This window comes from Poecilia mexicana, unplaced genomic scaffold, assembly GCF_051168715.1.
Source record: "Poecilia mexicana isolate PSO_F unplaced genomic scaffold, ASM5116871v1 ptg000071l_RagTag, whole genome shotgun sequence".
NCBI classification, from domain to species: domain Eukaryota; kingdom Metazoa; phylum Chordata; class Actinopteri; order Cyprinodontiformes; family Poeciliidae; genus Poecilia; species Poecilia mexicana.
The window spans coordinates 27,062-43,988 of record NW_028263424.1 but is presented as its reverse complement, the minus strand read 5'-3'; the positions used below and the strand labels follow the sequence as shown (position 1 = coordinate 43,988).

The 16,927-nt window shown below is 40.7% G+C and overlaps 1 protein-coding gene across 1 annotated transcript; it reads left to right on the top strand.

Moving 5' to 3' along the window:
* The first annotated feature begins 1,305 nt into the window (after positions 1-1,305).
* LOC148152413 (ras-related protein R-Ras2-like) lies at positions 1,306-16,600 on the top strand. The gene is made up of 6 exons (XM_088003607.1): positions 1,306-1,957; positions 3,961-4,048; positions 5,664-5,766; positions 9,237-9,345; positions 11,613-11,731; positions 14,493-16,600. The coding sequence occupies exons 1-6, from the start codon at positions 1,871-1,873 to the stop codon at positions 14,578-14,580; spliced, it is 594 nt and encodes a 197-aa protein (XP_087859733.1). The 5' UTR covers positions 1,306-1,870; the 3' UTR covers positions 14,581-16,600.
* Positions 16,601-16,927: the final 327 nt, after the last annotated feature.

Below are 16,927 nucleotides of genomic sequence, written 5' to 3'. Positions count from 1 at the left end.
CTTTCCATATTTACTGGTCAGCAGGTTTGCCAACTAGATAGAAGATGTGAGTTGTTGAAGTGATCTCCGTCAACTATAAGCTTTTCAAAGGTGTTTTGGTCAAATGGTAGCTCCCAAACTGCTAGTATCTTAGGTTGTGTACTCACAGTAAGCAAACGCAACACTAATCAGATTTTTTATTTTATTTTTTGGCCGTATAGACTTTTTTCACAGCAGTCTGAACAGCCCAATTTCGTTGTTTTCGCTGATAAAAAGCACATCACATGCACCTCACTCCTGCTCTGACCCATTGCTAAATAAAGTTTAAAATTGAAAATTACTTCATAAATTTGTTGCTGTACGATAACGTTCGTCTGCACGCAGGTGGGTGGCTTTGGGGTGGGAAATAGTTTACTAAATTGTCTCCTCCCTCTGCACAGTTGTTGTACTTCACCCATTTTCCCTTCTGTGCACCACCTGGGTCCGTTTACTAGTTTCAGGACCATACTGTCATTACCTTGAGAAATAATGAGATTTGGTTAAGTATAAAACAGCCTTTACTGCTGAAAATGATAAAATGTTGCAAACCATGCAACTCATACAAATGGAAGCCACAGAACGACGTTCACTGTCCAGCTGGGCTCCACTCAGCTCACCTTAAGGGCGACACCAAGTGAAGAAAAGATTGTTCGAATTCTGCTTTTACCTCATTCTGCTCCCTCTCTGAGGCTGTTGGTCTTAATCAGGTTTTGTTTATGTGTGACATGTAAGACTGTGCCTGCCTTAAATGTTATGGTTATGTAAGCATCCAGCCCTGTGTATGTGAGCAGATAAAAGAGACAGAGGAAGGACACAGAATCGTTTTATCCAACACAGTTGCACACCACTTAATGTTAAACTTTCACATTGAAGTCAATGGTTGGAACTGGGTGACACAAGGAAATGGTAAATGGGTACAAATAGTTTCTTCTTGGCTTTTCAACAGCTCAACAACGGCTTCAGTGTTGGAGTCTACATGGTGGCGCTGGACTGTGACGTTTTGGCAAATGTCCACGTAGTTTGTGTAGCCTGAGGCATACTCTTCTACGTAGGCTTTTTCTGCTCTTGAGTTATTCTTGAATGGAGCTTACATTATTTAACACGTCTTTTAAAATCTATATCCATTCTAACGTTTCCGCTCTTGACCAGCTGAGCTAAACTTAACCTGTTTAGCAGACAGAAAAGTTTATGAGCATGAAACTGCTCTCTGAAAAAGTTTTCCGAGCTTGCGCTGATTGTATATCCTGCGAGATACTTGAAATGATGTCACTGACATCCCGTATGACCAAATAAGGAAAGTGACACATGAAACTTGAGTTGATAGGAACAGTTTTCAGGATTAATGAACTGCAAATCAACAAGGCATTTCAAAGAGGAAAGTCAGACACAGACCACAGGCTGCTGCTCTGTGAAAGTTCGTCAGAAAGCGAGCTCAGCCCCGCTGCTTCAGGTTTCTCACAGGGTTAAAGAGGAAGCAGTTCCGCCCTCAGAAGCTGCTCAGGGCTGAGGTAGAAGACAAGCAGAAAGAATAGGGAAGAGCCCAGCACCCGAGCTGTTTCTGTCCTAACTCAATCAAGACGAAACTAGGTCCTAAACTACACCGCCGGACTTCGGAGGACTTTGGTACCCAGGTGTGGCTGTGTCCGCTAACACGTCGTCGGGGAGAGAAAAGACATGCGCATGATAAGTTTGAGTCTGAAACTGTGGCGGTAGAAGTGCCGTGTGTCCGTGTTTGAAGCTCCGGTAACGCTACAGGGACTGGGGGGATTTTGTTTTGGACTTTTTGGGCGAGACCTGGTGAATCAGACCTTGAAACGCTTTTTAATTTTCAAAGAAAGTTTCCCCATCAGGAATGAGTGGGGAAGAAGAGAGATTCAAACTGGTGGTTGTGGGAGGAGGTGGAGTGGGCAAGAGCGCCCTGACCATCCAGTTCATCCAGGTAGGTACATGAACTTTCTCTCTACAGAAACGGTCTGCTTGCTTGCTTTGTCATGAGGATTGTCCTGAAGTCAGGGTGAAATTCCTCGCTGGGAGTAAAAGACCAGTTCGCCCTGAAGTTCGGTTGTGATTCTTCAATGGAAGTAAAGGACCAGTTCGCCCCTTTTTCATGCGGGTTGTCCTGAAGCTAGGTTATGATTTGTCACCCCGAGTAAAGGACCAGTTTGCTGTTTTTAAGTGTTCTGGACATTCATCTCAAGGTTCTAAAACTCATACTTTTCACACCTGGACACAAAAGTCTGATTCTGTTCCTATTTTGAGCAATGTATTCTACATGCCCAGAAGGCATTAAAATCATCAGACAGAACAAAACTTTCATAATCTGGTGACCCTTCAAAATAAGTCATTTGAACTAAAAACAAAAAGTCATTGTTTTTAGTTCTAATGACTTTTTGAAGTCATTAAAAAGGTAATTTCTGTTACTTTCATTAACAGCAAGTAGGGTGGAGAGAGAGGGGAAGACAAATGGTCTGAGAATGAGAATCAAACCCAGGAGTTCTGCGTTGAGGTGCACATGCTCAACCACCTAACTCACCCATTGCCATTCAGTCCCAGTTTGACCAGGAGTCCAGCAGGACTCAATCCATAGTGGTGTAAATGCATTAAGATGTACTGAAATGGCTCCTTACATGTTTTTTCAGATTAAACTGAAGGTTTCACAGATCACAAACTATGTATGAAAGAATCCACTGCAATGGTTTGGTTCGATGAAGAGCAGCACAGACCAGTTAAAGCTAGTTGGCAGACTTTTCTTCATAGACATTTTTTTAGTCTGCACTGTGGCATCCAGAAGGTGAGAAGTTGGAGAACACTATGTGGGTTTTGGGACAATTTCCAACAGTAAAATACAATTAAGTGAGGATGAACTGGGCAAACAGTCAAAATCAGTCAGGAAGTTTCCACCACAATGTTTAGTAGTTCCAGCTGGTCAGCTTGATTGATGTGATGTCATTAACCCAAATCCACTAAAAGCAGAGTTGGCATCTTGTTTTTTCTTTCCCACTCTGCAAACATGTTGTATTTTGTGAAGTCCTATCCTCCATTTTCTAGCTGGGATTCTTCAGTAAAACGATACCAGGGGTACTGGAAGTTTAAAGGCAGGGAATAATCTAGGAGTTGAGACCTCCTTGGATGTGAATTTATTTGGATATCAGATCAACACTCAGACATGACTGGGTTCTTCAACTCCTCTTGAAATGTTTTTATTATTTTTCAGAGTGCATTTTTCTGCCAACAATGTTCACTTTCCTTAAGGAATTTAGTTTTCATAAAAGTGGTTGGTTAGACAGCATAATGTAAAATCTCCACATAACTGGCTGGTCCAAAGAACCACTGAAGGAAATGATACACAAACCTCTGAAGAAGACATAACATGCTTATATTTCACAAAATGTGAGCAAAAATGGAGTAGGGTCAAATTTGAGCAGTTGTAGGATTTCTCTTTTGTCTTCGGTTAAATAAAAACATGATAAATTTCTCCTGCTTGCTTTAGATTAGGGCATTTTGTTTTTGTAGTTTACCCATAATGCACTGCTTGGGAGCAGCCTCCGGTCAGCTTGGTGATTTAGTATGCACTTCACCAGTGCCAGTGTTCACTTCAATTTAACTGAGACCTAGGTTTTTTGGCAGGCTGTAGTTCACTTTTTTGGGTGAACTTTGACCCCAGCATTCAGTTCAATTGCACATTCACCAAACAAACTGGACTTTCTTGACAAGCAAACTAGAGTTCGATTAAAGCCGACTAAACAGGGCTGGAGTGAACGAGCCCCAGCATTCAGTGCTCTCCAACAAGTGGCTTATTTAAATGTTGGTCAGGTGAATAATGGGACCAAACAATGTCTTTGTTGCAGTTTAAGATGGAAGGATGTTTTTGTTTGGAGAAAGTAGAAGAAATCAGTACACTGTGTAAACTGCTCCACCACTAACGCTGAATGTGTCCTACAGTCCTACTTTGTGTCGGACTACGACCCCACCATTGAAGACTCCTATACCAAGGTGTGCACTGTGGATGGCAAGGAGACTCGGCTAGACAGTAAGGCTGCACCACATTCCACTGATTCACTCCAATTGTGTCACAGCCCACAATGTGAGAAGACTCAGGCAGTGTATGTTTGCTCCCTGCTGTGTGTGTGTGTGTGTATCTGGCCTGTTTGGACTTGAAGCAGGTCAGCTGAGGGAGTTGGGTCATGCTGCTTTTTCACCATTTCATGACATCATCAGATAAACCTCCATCCTAATTCTGGACATCTGCTAACTGTTAGAAATCTATGAAAATGACTCTACTGTGCCTAGGAAAAGTATTCACACCCCTTTCACTGTTTCACATTTTGCCACATCACAACCACGAGTGAAAGGTATTTCATGTAATAGACTAACAAAGTTTTGTAGCACCTGAGTCACTACTTTGTTGAATCACTTTTTGTTCAGATTGGTTGTAGCACAGCTGTGTACTTTCTCAGTTGAAATTATGTCTGAACTTTGACTATGCCATTCTAATTCATGAATGTCCTTTGATTTAAACCTTCTCCTTCTCTGATTCTCTCAAGTCAGTTTAGGTCCAGGGTTTGCAACCTGTGAGTCTTTGGAATAGAAATGAAAGAGAACTAACTAATGTTAATTATAACATTAGTTAGCTGTAACAACAAATAAAGCTTTTAGTTGTTTTTCATGGAATAATTACACTGAATTTAGAGAAAGGAATGACATTTAAAGTACTAAAGTACCAGTTCTATTTTTTTTAGATGTCCTTGTCTTTTTTTTTTTTTTTTTTTTTTTTTACATAGTTTTCCACAGATGTTAACATCCCACTGATGTATCCTTCTCCTGTCATAATGCCAGCAAACCTCTTAAGTTAATGGAGAAATCATGTTATTGGGAATATTACAGGAGACTATCACTACCACCAGGCCAGAGCGGCACTGAGCAGCGAAGGTCGCCAGCGCTGCTTGTAGCTTTTATTTAATTGCTTTTATTTCCTACGATTATTCAGCAGCAGCATCTGATTCTCTTTTTAGTGCAACTTGACACATTTTCAGATTTGTCAAGCTGCACTTACAGATCAGATTGAGATCTGTTGAATCTCTTGCTTCCAACCAGAAGATTTGTCATTTTGCAAACAAGAAGTTTGCAAAATGACAAACTTCTACCCTAAAATGTAGAAGGAAATCTCTGCTTTGTAAAAAAAAAACAAAAAAACCTACAACTAGTGGACAGCACCAAAAGCTCTGCCGGATGCTTTTGTTACACACACCCCTGACTTCTTCACATGCTATTGATCTGTTGCAGTGTTTTCAAGAATGATTTCTTTCTTGTGTGTTTAGTAGCTGCTTTTTAGATTGTTTTGCATGTTTGACTTTACATTTGGGAGAGAAATAATTTACTTTGTATTTATTTAGATTTTAAATTTACACCTGTGTTCTTGTTAGAGAACCACCATGACAAATGAACAAATGTCTGCAGCAGAAACTACTAATGGCAATGCTGACCCAATAAGTCCAAAGATTGAGTAATAAAGGACACACCCAGATTTAGAACTCCTGAAGGGCTAACAAGCTGACAGTGGTGACTGTATTTTATTTGTTTCACAAAACTGGACTCGCCGTCGCTAAAATATTCAGTGTCTAGTCTAATTTTTGTGTGTGTATCAGTTCTAGATACAGCAGGCCAGGAGGAGTTTGGTGCCATGAGGGAGCAGTACATGCGGTCTGGGGAAGGCTTCTTACTGGTGTTTGCTCTCAACGACCGGGGCAGGTAATGACCTGGTGTGTGTGCGTGTTGTCGTGGAAAGAGTTTGGATGAGAAGAAAATAAGAAATGTATTAAAACCTTGCGAGGTGAGAACAGAAAGATAGAGTCAAAGGAGTCTGTCAAGTCTGCTCTGACCAACAGTGGATCTGGCTTCCTTTTATAGGTTCTGGTCAGAGAAGAGAGACTTGATTGGACGAGAGGTGTGAATCCCTGAAAGTGATGTACCAGGGATTCTGTGGAACCCAACACAGATGGTCTGGTCATTTGTCTATTGTTAAGGAAAGGAGGATGTTCTCTGATGCTAAAAGAGCAGATAAGTTATATGTTGGGAAAGTAAACCTTAGTCTCCAGGATTAAGGATAGTATATGACACTGCAGAAGTCTTGAGAGCAGCTTGACCAATCTCATGATGACACTATGCAGAAATACCTAAAGCAGAAGAGGGGTGAGAACATAACATTTTCCATTACAGTCTGTGTGTTTCTAGCATCTGAATGACTAAAGTTAGGGTTGGGTTTACAAAGAGTTTTGGTAATGACAGCAATAGTGACCAAAAATTCTAGTAAAAAATAATAAGAAAACATTTTGCTTGAAATACAGCATCATTCAAAAATCACTTACAGTCTCAAGTTTGAAGCATGAAAACTGTTTTTAAGTGAAAAAGTATTCCACATTAACTTTTAAAAATTATATTATATACGTTACATATTATACACTGGATCAAATCTGTATAACCAAATCTGCATCTCAATATTTGGGTCTTTAGCACATCATAAAATCAAAACAGTTCTGGGAAACCCTGACCATCCTCTTCATGAGAATGCCTGGAGAAAACAGAGTGCCTTCAGTCAGAGGCTTTTTCAGATTCGCTGTAATACAGGATATTACAAGAGGTTTTTCCTGCCAACATCCATCACCAGCTACAATCACCCTTTTAATAATCTCAATTTATTCACTTGCTATATTTAATTTTCCTTTGGGACCAATAAAGTATTTCTGAATGTGAATTTGAACTTTATTTGGAAACTTTAGGCTTGCTCTTCATCTCCCCAACTTGTAGTTGTATTGAAGCTCCACAACTTTCAAGAGAAAGCTTGGATTATGCAGATAGCAAGAAGGACAAAAGATGGCCGGATCATGATCTTTGAGGATTTTTCCGCAGCAGGAGTTTTACTCGGTGAAGGAGCAGCTAGAGAGGGATCATGGTGTCAATGCTGTAACCGGCTGTGCTTCAGGATCGATCATAACAGGCGGGAAAAAGTCTCTAAACATCCCAAAGATGTAGCTACCTTTTTATGAGGACCTTCCCTCAATATACCAGGTCTGAATAGTGTGAGAGATATAGATTTACGGGCCGCATGTTATTCAAGGTGTTGTGTATAGGTCCACTTAGTGAACTATGCACACTAGACTTCAACATTCATTTGCTCACAAGCTTGTTGCCAAGTTTATAATCTTTTTTGTTGCTAGTTGTGGCCCAGAAGCTGAAATGTGTTTGCACATTTAAAGCTTTCTTGGTTTAAAAAAATAACTGGTTTTTCATTAGTCCCTATACTTGTGTGGGGAGGTTAGCTTTCACCCCTTGATGGGTTTAGTGTGATCCCAATGTTTATCAGTCTTGATTTTTGTCCCTTGTACATAGTGCTGTGTTGGGTTTCAGCAAAGCAGTGTTTTTATTTTTAATTTCTATTTTATAAATTCTGTGTCAGTCTGGTAAGCACTGACACAGTTCTTTGTTTTTTAAAATAATTATTATAATAAGAGGTTCGTTCATATTAACTAATGGATAAATTGTTGTCACTTCTTTCTTAGATTTTTTTATATTGTTCATTTCCTTTTAACTCTTCTTCCAGTTTCTTTTTAAAGTCTGGCTGTGAACACAACAGTTTGACCTCAGTCAAAGTGAAATAAGTCTAGATTTTGCTATAATTTTTATTTTCTTGGGATTTTTCCAGGTCTCATCTATATTTAAGCATGTAAGCTTTCGTGACAAAAGATGACCAGTGACTTGGCTTCATTAAAAATTTGCAGTTGGAATGTGGAGAGTGTACTTAGTCCTATTAAGTATACTAAGTGGAAGAAATTTTGTAGCTTTTTGAAAACAAAACACTGGTGCAAGAAACACACTTGACAACTAATGAACACCTGAAGTGGAGACACGATGGGGTTGGGGAAGTATTTAGCAAATCTTTTACCAGAAAAAGCAGAGGTGTTTCTGTAGGAGCTGATTATCTTTTCCCGTGTTTATCACCACCAGGGGGCGTATTTAATTTTGTGTTCTGAGTAGTGCAACAGGTATATCATGTTAAAGGGCCATATAAATAGTCAGTTGGTGTCCCTCCTTAACATTTATTTCACCCTGTGCGATCTAATGACTTCATACCTCAGGTTTTCGCCTCCTTCGCAGATTGGATTTATGATATTACAGTCGTGGCTAGTGATTTCAACTGCTATTTTGCCTCCATGTTGGATAAATCACCTGAGCTGAGGCTCCAGAAGAGTTTCTGGACATTTGATACCAAATGTGCAGAAGAGCTAAGGCTGTACTTGACACCTGTAGTGAACTTGATCAGGTGATCAGGTGGCTTATTGCCATTTACATTTTATTCCAGTGTACATAAAACTTGCAGTATAAAGTTTGTTTTCACTCCTAAAACTTCATTAAGTAATGTTAAAAGTTATAGTACTGGTGACATTACCTATTTGTTTTTCTAATTAAAGTACTTCCTAGATGTCATGAGATGGTGATGGTGACTGTGGAGATGGTGTATTTTTGAACCAAGACCCAACATTTTTATTTCTTTAAGAAGAATAAGACTCCTGATTTATCTCCTGATTTATTGTGGGATACCATAAAAGCTTATGATCTAGGGCTGATTCTCTGTAGCTGATTCTCCTAGACTTAAAACGAATAGCAGGGAGGAATAAATAAAACTTCTATTGGAACTGCATGAAGTTCAGACCAAACACAAATGATGTCCATCAGAAGAACTTAACAAAATACAAATAGTTAAGACTGCTTTGGAGTCTTTGCTAACAAAGAAAGCTGAAAAATGTATAATTTTTCATGAGGCAAAAGATGTATGGGTTTGCTAATAAGCTTAATTGGTACGTAGTCAACTTTCTTAGAAACAGGGCCTCAACTCAGAATATTGCATATATTAAAGATTCAACTGGTGCTCATAACAAAAATAATCAATGATGCTTTAAAATAATTTTATGTACAATACACTGTGACCCATCCTCAGATTAAGCTATGAGTGATTTTTTTCCCCCATCCATCATTCATGCTTCCCTCTAATGGGGTCAGGAGGGGTGCTTGTGTCTGTCTCCAGCTGTCAACAGGCGAGAGGTAGGGTCACTGTGGACAGGTCACCAGTCCATCACAGGGCATGTCTATCATTTCTTTTTTTGTAAGTCAGTGCTTATATACATACTGGGAGTGCTCACTGTTTGTTGTTGTGATCCATACAGTTTTCATGAGGTCCAGAAGTTCCACACCCAGATCCTGAGGGTAAAAGACCGAGACGACTTTCCCATGGTGCTGATTGGAAACAAGGCTGACCTGGAGCAGCATAGAGTGGTACGCAGAGGCAGTCCTAGCCCGCTGGGTGCCCTGGGCGAACCACCTTCATCAATCAACCCACCACCATCTGGGGGGAAGGGGGATTGATTGATGAAGGTTTGTATTAGGCGCTGTTGACATTCAGATCAACTGTTGTAACATCAGTGGGGGGGTCAAAAGCCAAGAATAATAATAGCCAAGACTTTAAATCAGGAATTTAGGTAACACTTTATTTGAAGGGGGTGAATAAGGCTGACAAGACATAACACCTGTCATGAACATGACTAAGTCTTCATGAATATTTATGACTGTTGTCATAAAGCGTCATTCGGTAAATTATGACACTTTTAATACAAAGTTGACATTATTCAAAATGTCTTTGTCATGACATCTTGACATTAACCAAGAAATCATTACTGATATAAATTTGTTATAAAATTATTACTGATTGCACTTTAAAAATCAGGTAACTTTATGTTATTAAAGGTAAAGTTTAAACAGTAATGATTTCTTGGTTAATGTCAAGATGTCATGACAAAGACATTTTGAATAATGTCAACTTTGTATTAAAAGTGTCATAATTTACCGAGTGACGCTTTATGACAACAGTCATAAATATTCATGAAGGCTTATTGATGTTCATGACATGTGATATGTCATGTTTATGAAAGTGTCATGTCACTCTTATTCACCCCCCTTCAAATAAAGTGTTACCGGAATTTACTGTGATTAACCACATTATTTTAGTTCAGTTTCACAAGCCACACTCAGAGCCTATTAGTGCATGACAAGTAGAATCAAGAAATCATAATACAACCTGCTTGACAACATGACGTGGGCTAAAAGATCTCAAAAAGCAACTCATCATGCACTGATCTAAAGAAATGAGAAAGTCATTGAAATTTTGCAAAATTGGCCTCCATGTCGTCAAAACCACTGCTGACCCTAAAAAACAAAGGCCCCAAAATATTTTCAAGACCTCTGGGAAAATATTATGAGAGTGCAGTTGAACTGTAGTTAGTAATTGTTTTCGTAATTGATTATTCTGATGATTAAGCAGATAATAGGCATATTCTGCAAATATGCCTATTTAAGCCTTAATAATATAACATAATAGAAATATGGTAAAATATGCAAACAAACAAATTCCTGTTAAGATAAGAAAATAAAAATATTACCTAAAATAATTTTGTGGTTGATCATTTATAGAAAAGGATTCCTCTGCAGCTAAAAAAATCCTATCAACATATGAAAACCCTTTCTGTTTGTCAAGTGTTCTATAATTTCATGGCTTCCCACACTTGAAAAAGAGGACTTGAAGTTAGTAATTTATCTTAATGACCAATTCCACTTTTTAACCTTAGACATATATTTTTCACAATTATAACCATAAATTCAAGTATTAAATTATTAAATTACATGTTTGGTTGAATCAAACAAATCCAAACATTTTAGAATTACATTTTTTTTCTTTTTCTTAGAACATAAGTTTTTACATTAAATATTAAATTTAATGCAACCAAACTGTAAAAACTAGCAGTGCAATCTGTTCAATAAATTCTGTATTTCTTTTCTCAAATGCAAAACAAAATCAAATTACATTTCAATTGAGTTCAGTTAATGGCTTACCGGTAGTCCTTGTTTAATTTAAGTCCTTTCCCATGAAATGCTACTTTGGAGGCTGTGTTTGCCTTTCTCAGCTCTGTTGCAAAACCAACTAAGTGTTTGGTGGATTCTTTTACCTGAGTTGAGGGTGCTGCTGATTGGGCCAGATTTCTTTCACCTGCTGAGAAGTGCTGCAGAGTGGCACACTAATGTATGTGCGTGCGTGTGTGTGTGCGCACAAATGTGTCTATTCATGCACCCACATCTGAACTAATGAGCAGATCTCCGCAACACTGTTTGACTTAACAAATCAGATCTGTGTAGGGCTGATTTGTTGACCATTTTCTGGATTAACTGGTTAATAACTGGATAGCAAAATGTGAATAATAGATAATGTGTTAATGACACCAGAGAAGTTCTGGATAGAACATTACAGACAAAGGGTTTTCTTTTGTTAAATGCAAAATGTATGATTGTTTTTTTTAATACATTTTTGGCATAATTACTGATCTGAGTGTATTGTTCTTTTAACAATTCATCTTTTTATAGCTTGTGTACTATAATGATTAGAATCATTCACACAACTACATAGGGACTTATCAGAGATTTGACGGTGTTAGTTGGCCTTTTCGTTCTGTGAGTCCTTACTTGATTTCACATGAAGCTGGGTGTGTTTGCAGATCTCCAGGGAGGACGCTCAGGCGTTTGCCAGAGAGAACAAGATCCACTACATGGAAGCTTCTGCCAAGAATCGCTACAATGTGGATGAAGCTTTCATGGAGCTGGTGCAGATCATCAGGTAGAGGCTTTCTTCATTTCTGTCTGTCTGTCCGTCCCTTCCTTCTTTCATTCCTCTCACATACTCATCCCTAGTGGGGTCATGAGGGGTGCCTCCCTCCAGCTCGGTCACCCTGGACAGGCCAGTACATCGCAGCATTTGGGATGCTTACATGTTTAACTTGGAAATCCATCCATCCATCCATCCATCCATCCATTCTCTTCTGCTTCATCCGGGGTCGGGTCGCGGGGGCAGCAGCTTCAGAAGGGAGGCCCAGACTTCCCTCTTCCGAGCCACTTCTTCCAGCTCCTCCAGGGGAACCCCAAGGCGTTCCCAGGCCAGCTGAGAGACATAGTCCCTCCAGCGTGTCCTGGGTCTTCCCTGGGGCCTCCTCCCGGTGGGATGTGCCTGGAACACCTCACCGGTGAGGCGTCCAGGAGGCATCCTTATTAGATTCCTGAGCCACCTCAACTGGCTCCTCTCGACGTGAAGGAGCAGCGACTCCACTCTGAGTCCCTCCCGGATGACTGAACTTCTCACTTTCTCTAAGGGAGAGCCTAGCCACCCTGCGGAGGAAACCCATTTCGGCCGCTTGTATCTGGGACCTCATTCTTTCGGTCATGACTCAAAGCTCATGACCACATATGAGGGTGGGAATCGACCGGTAAATCGAGAGCTTCGCTTTTTGACTAAGCTCTCTCTTCACCATGATGGACCGGCACAGCGCTCACTTCACGGCAGACGCTGCACCAATCCGCCTGTCGATCTCCCGCTCACTTCTTCCCTCATTTTTGAACAAGATCCCCAGATACTTAAACTCCTCCACTTGGGGCAGGACGACCCCCCTGACCCGGAGAAGGCACTCTACCCTTTTCCGGCTCAAGATCATGGCCTCGGATTTGGAGACACTGATCCTCATCTCGGCCGCTTCACACTCAGCTGTGTACCACTCCAGTGACAGCTGCAGATCACAGTTGATGAAGCCAACAGGACCACATCATCCGCAAAAAGCAGAGATGCGATCCTAAGGCCACCAAAATGGATCCCCTCAACACCTCGGCTGCACCTAGAAATTCTGTCCATAAAAGTAATGAACAGAATCGGTGACAAAGGGCAGCCTTGGCGGAGTCCAGTTTTCACCGGAAACGACTTACTGCCAGCAATGCGGACCAGACTCTGACACCGGTCATACAGGGACCTGACAGCCTGTATCAAAGGGCCTCATACTCCCGGGGAAGCCCCCAGGTTCGACTATCCGACGGACCCTCCTCTCCAGGACCCCTGAATAGACCTTACCAGGGAGGCTTAAGAGTGTGACCCCTCTGTAATTGGAGCACATCCTCCGTTCCCCCTTTTTGAACCACCACCCCAGTCTGCCAATCCAAGGGAACTGCCCCCAATGTTTATGCAATATTGTAGAGTTGCGTCAAACAAAACAAACCTGCAACATCCAGAGCCTTATGGAACTCCTGCCACCAAGGAGCTTTTTAGCCACCTCGGCAACCTCATCCCCAGAGATTGGAGAGCCCAACCCAGAGTCCCCAGGCTCAGCTTCCTCAATGGAAGGCATGTTGGTGGGATTGAGGAGGTCTTCGAAGTATTCTGCCCAACGGCCCACAACATCCCGAGTTGAGGTCAGCAGCACACCATCCCCACTATAAACAGTGTTGGTGCTGCACTGCTTTCCCCCTCCTGAGACGCCGGATGATGGACCAGAATCGCCTCGAAGCCATGCGGAAGTCTTTCTCCATGGCCTCTCCAAACTCCTCCCACGCCTGAGTTTTTGCCTCTGCGACCACCCGAGCTGCATGCCGCTTCGCCCGCTGGTACCCATCAGCTGCTTCTGGAGTCCCACAGGCCAAAAAGGCCCGATAGGACTCCTTCTTCAGCTTGACAGCATCCCTCACCGAAGGTGTCCACCAACGGGTTCGAAGGTTGCCACCGCAACAGGCACCAACAACCTTGTGGCCACAGCTCCGATAAGCCGCCTCGGCAATGGAGACACGGAACATGGTCCACTCAGACTCAATGTCCCCCACCTCCCCCAGAACATGGTCGAAGTTCTGCCGGAGATGGGAGTTAAAGCTCCGTCTCACAGGGGACTCCGCCAGACATTCCCAGCAGACCCTCACTACACGTTTGGGCCTGCCAGGTCTGACCAGCACCCTCCCCAACACCGGAGATAACTCACCACCAGGTAGTGGTCAGTGGACAGCTCCGCACCTCTCTTCACCCGAGTGTCCAAGACATACGGCCGCAGATCTGATGAAACTTGGAAGTCAAACATGTAAATGTTTACTTGCATAAATGGAACCTATTGTGCAAAATATACTTCCTGCACATTTTTGCTCTTCCATTAAGAGAAAACTAAAGTAAAGAAAAAATATTCTGTTTTGTTTCCAGCAAGACATTGATGTTTAATGGTGTCTGGAAAACGAGCCATTTTAAAAACATTATTATTATTATTATTATTATTATTATTAATTTGTATATAATTAACATCTAATGAGTTAAAACAGCTCATTCAAAAAAGCAAAACTGAGGAGATGAAATCTCATAATCTGAGAATTATTTTGTGCAAAAATTAACATGTTTTGTAGCCCATAAACATATCCTAACTTGTTCAAGTTAGTATAGTATGTCACCTTTAAGATATCTTGGATGTAAATAATTAGACTCCAAGTACACTCACACACCAGTCATAATGCAGTGTTAACAGTTTGTGTATTAATATGAATCTGATCCCATTTTTATTTTGTCTGTTTCCATCTTCCTCATTCAGACGGTTTCAGGAGATGGAGAGTCCTCCTCCTCCAACTCAACAAACTGGGAAACAGAACAGTCGTGGCTGTCCCTGTGTCATCCTGTAGGCATTGTTACTATGGACACCAAACCCCCATCCCACTTGAGCTTGTACAAAGAAGTGTGTGTGTGTGTGTGTGTGTGTGTGTGTGTGTGTGTGCGCGTGTGTGCGTGTGTGTGTGTGTGTGTGTGTGTCAGAGTGAGTGACAGATAAGGTCTATCAACCAACCTTCCAGAACATTTTTTTTTTTGCCATTTACCAAAAACTATTTTTTGTTCAGCCTATAATTTTTTTGTATTATTTTCATGAGAAGAATGTAAAGACAAGGTTGTCTATAGCAGCAGATAGAGAAACAGGAAGTGAAACTTCTCACACCAGAGCCTGAAATACAGAAGAAGAGCTGCCTCATCATTCTATGACAGACTGCATTCTGAAAGCAGACCCTGGGTGTAGATTTGGGTCAGAAAGCATTTCACATTCTTGTGCAATATGGCACGCCCTAGACTAGTCATGGGCTGTTCTGTCATCTCCCAGGACTTCCTGAGGGGGGCAGCAGAGCCTGAGGCAGAAACAACATACCTGATTCGTAGCGTGCTTATGCTTTGGATTCTGTCTACAGTTTGGGTGGGGTTATCACTGGTAGCCATAGCAACTATAAATACTGTGGCTTCTCTGCTCTGATCTTATCTAAAGTATTTCACCTGGTGCTTTTGCAATGCATGGCCCACATACGTTTAGTGCTTTAGTGGGGGAAATCATGTTTTTATGAAATATTACATAAACTTCAGCTGGATGCAGTATTTCTTAACAGAACTCATTCCTTTATTTGCACACCCAGGGCACTTATTCATCGACTACAGCACCTATACTAGGATAAGAGCAGATTATCAGGGTAGTAATTTGCCACAGAAGCAGCAGTGAAGACAGTATTTTAAGAATGACCCTGAACTTTTGGGGTAGATTGTGCTTCAGTAAGTCCCCTAGTGTTCATGTTTTCTGTTAACTTTAAAAGTAATAGTTTTAAATCACACATTTCTGCATTTGGCTGAAGAAGAGGAAGTTAATAGTTCAGTGCTTTTCTACGTTCCAAGAAGCAAATAAGAAAATAACCACAATTAATGAAGAATGATGATTTCTCACAGAATTAAAGGACAAAATAAATTAGACATCAGTTACATGTGTAATCAGCAGTGCTGGATTTGGGTCTAGAGCAAGGTTTGGTTTCCTAACCACTAAGGAAAAAAGCTTTTACTAATGCAAATTACAGTACATTAATAGGTAATCCTTTACATCAGGAAATGATTACGTTTGCTGCTTTAATTCATTCATTCATGAATCAATTCAAATATGAATTGATTCATGTTAAGTTCAATAGCTCCATGCCGTTTCCAAAGAAATGTACTATAATCTTTTGAAATACTTGAATATTGTCTATATTCATAAAAATCCAAAAATATTCAGACAACTCAACTTATTGAAGCTTATACATTTTATATTAAGTACAAAGTTTGCAAAATATGCATTCATTAAAATAATAAAAACTTTTGTGGCCACCCCCAAAAATCAGAGCTCTGGGCTACTGCCCTGTAAACCCATCCCAAAGTTTTCCCAGGTAACCAAAGTCCTGATGGAGGATTGTTTGATTGGTTGTGAAATCCTGATCAGTCCATTCACAATGCTGTGCCTCTGCAAAGGAGGAATAATATATGTTAATAATAATCTGCTGTAATTTTCATTTTAAAAATCATGTTTATTATTGTTTTCCCAAACGCAGCTTTGTTTCATTTCTTGTTGACAGTATTACTCCCCAGCAGCAGCAGTGGCCCGGGGCATGGAGCGTTCAGGGCCATTTGGCTGCTGTTCATAAAGGTTCAGGGTAAATAAAAAAAGAACACACCTGGACATTTTAACTCGTAGATTAATTAATGGACATGCAGATATACTTCCTACATGATGCTTTTATTGGGGACAGGTGAGGTGGTATTTGTGGTTTTATCACAATGCTAGATTAAGATACAGACAGCCACCTTTGTATTCTGATAAGTAAATGGCTTAAAGTTGTAATAAGCTTTGTGAGATACAAACTACACTGTGGTCCTGGTGTTCATTTCACATTGGATGGGGTTGGTTCACCTCTTAACTGTTTTCCAAATCCACACTATTACAGCAAAGCCTCCCTTCTTATGGTTTCCAACATAAGAAGGGACGTGTCGTTTAAAGCTTTACCTGAAACTGTAGCAAACATTACTTTGTCCTGGAGTGTAAAACAATCAGTTTTCGTATATGACAGTGTTGTCACCACATTATCACCACTGTCAGGAGATCACAAGGAATTAATGTATATACTCAAATCTTACAATAGACAATCAAATTAGGCTCTTTCGCAGCTTTTTATTTTAGAACAAGATGGAGTT

What these genes read in the sequence shown, in the direction of transcription:
- LOC148152413 (XM_088003607.1), top strand. Translation starts at nt 1,871, where the DNA reads ATGAGTGGGGAAGAAGAGAGATTCAAACTGGTGGTTGTGGGAGGAGGT. An exon ending in TGACCATCCAGTTCATCCAG is followed by an intron (nt 1,958 to 3,960) that starts GTAGGTACATGA and finishes TGTGTCCTACAG; the next exon opens with TCCTACTTTGTGTCGGACTA. An exon ending in GAGCTGGTGCAGATCATCAG is followed by an intron (nt 11,732 to 14,492) that starts GTAGAGGCTTTC and finishes TTCCTCATTCAG; the next exon opens with ACGGTTTCAGGAGATGGAGA.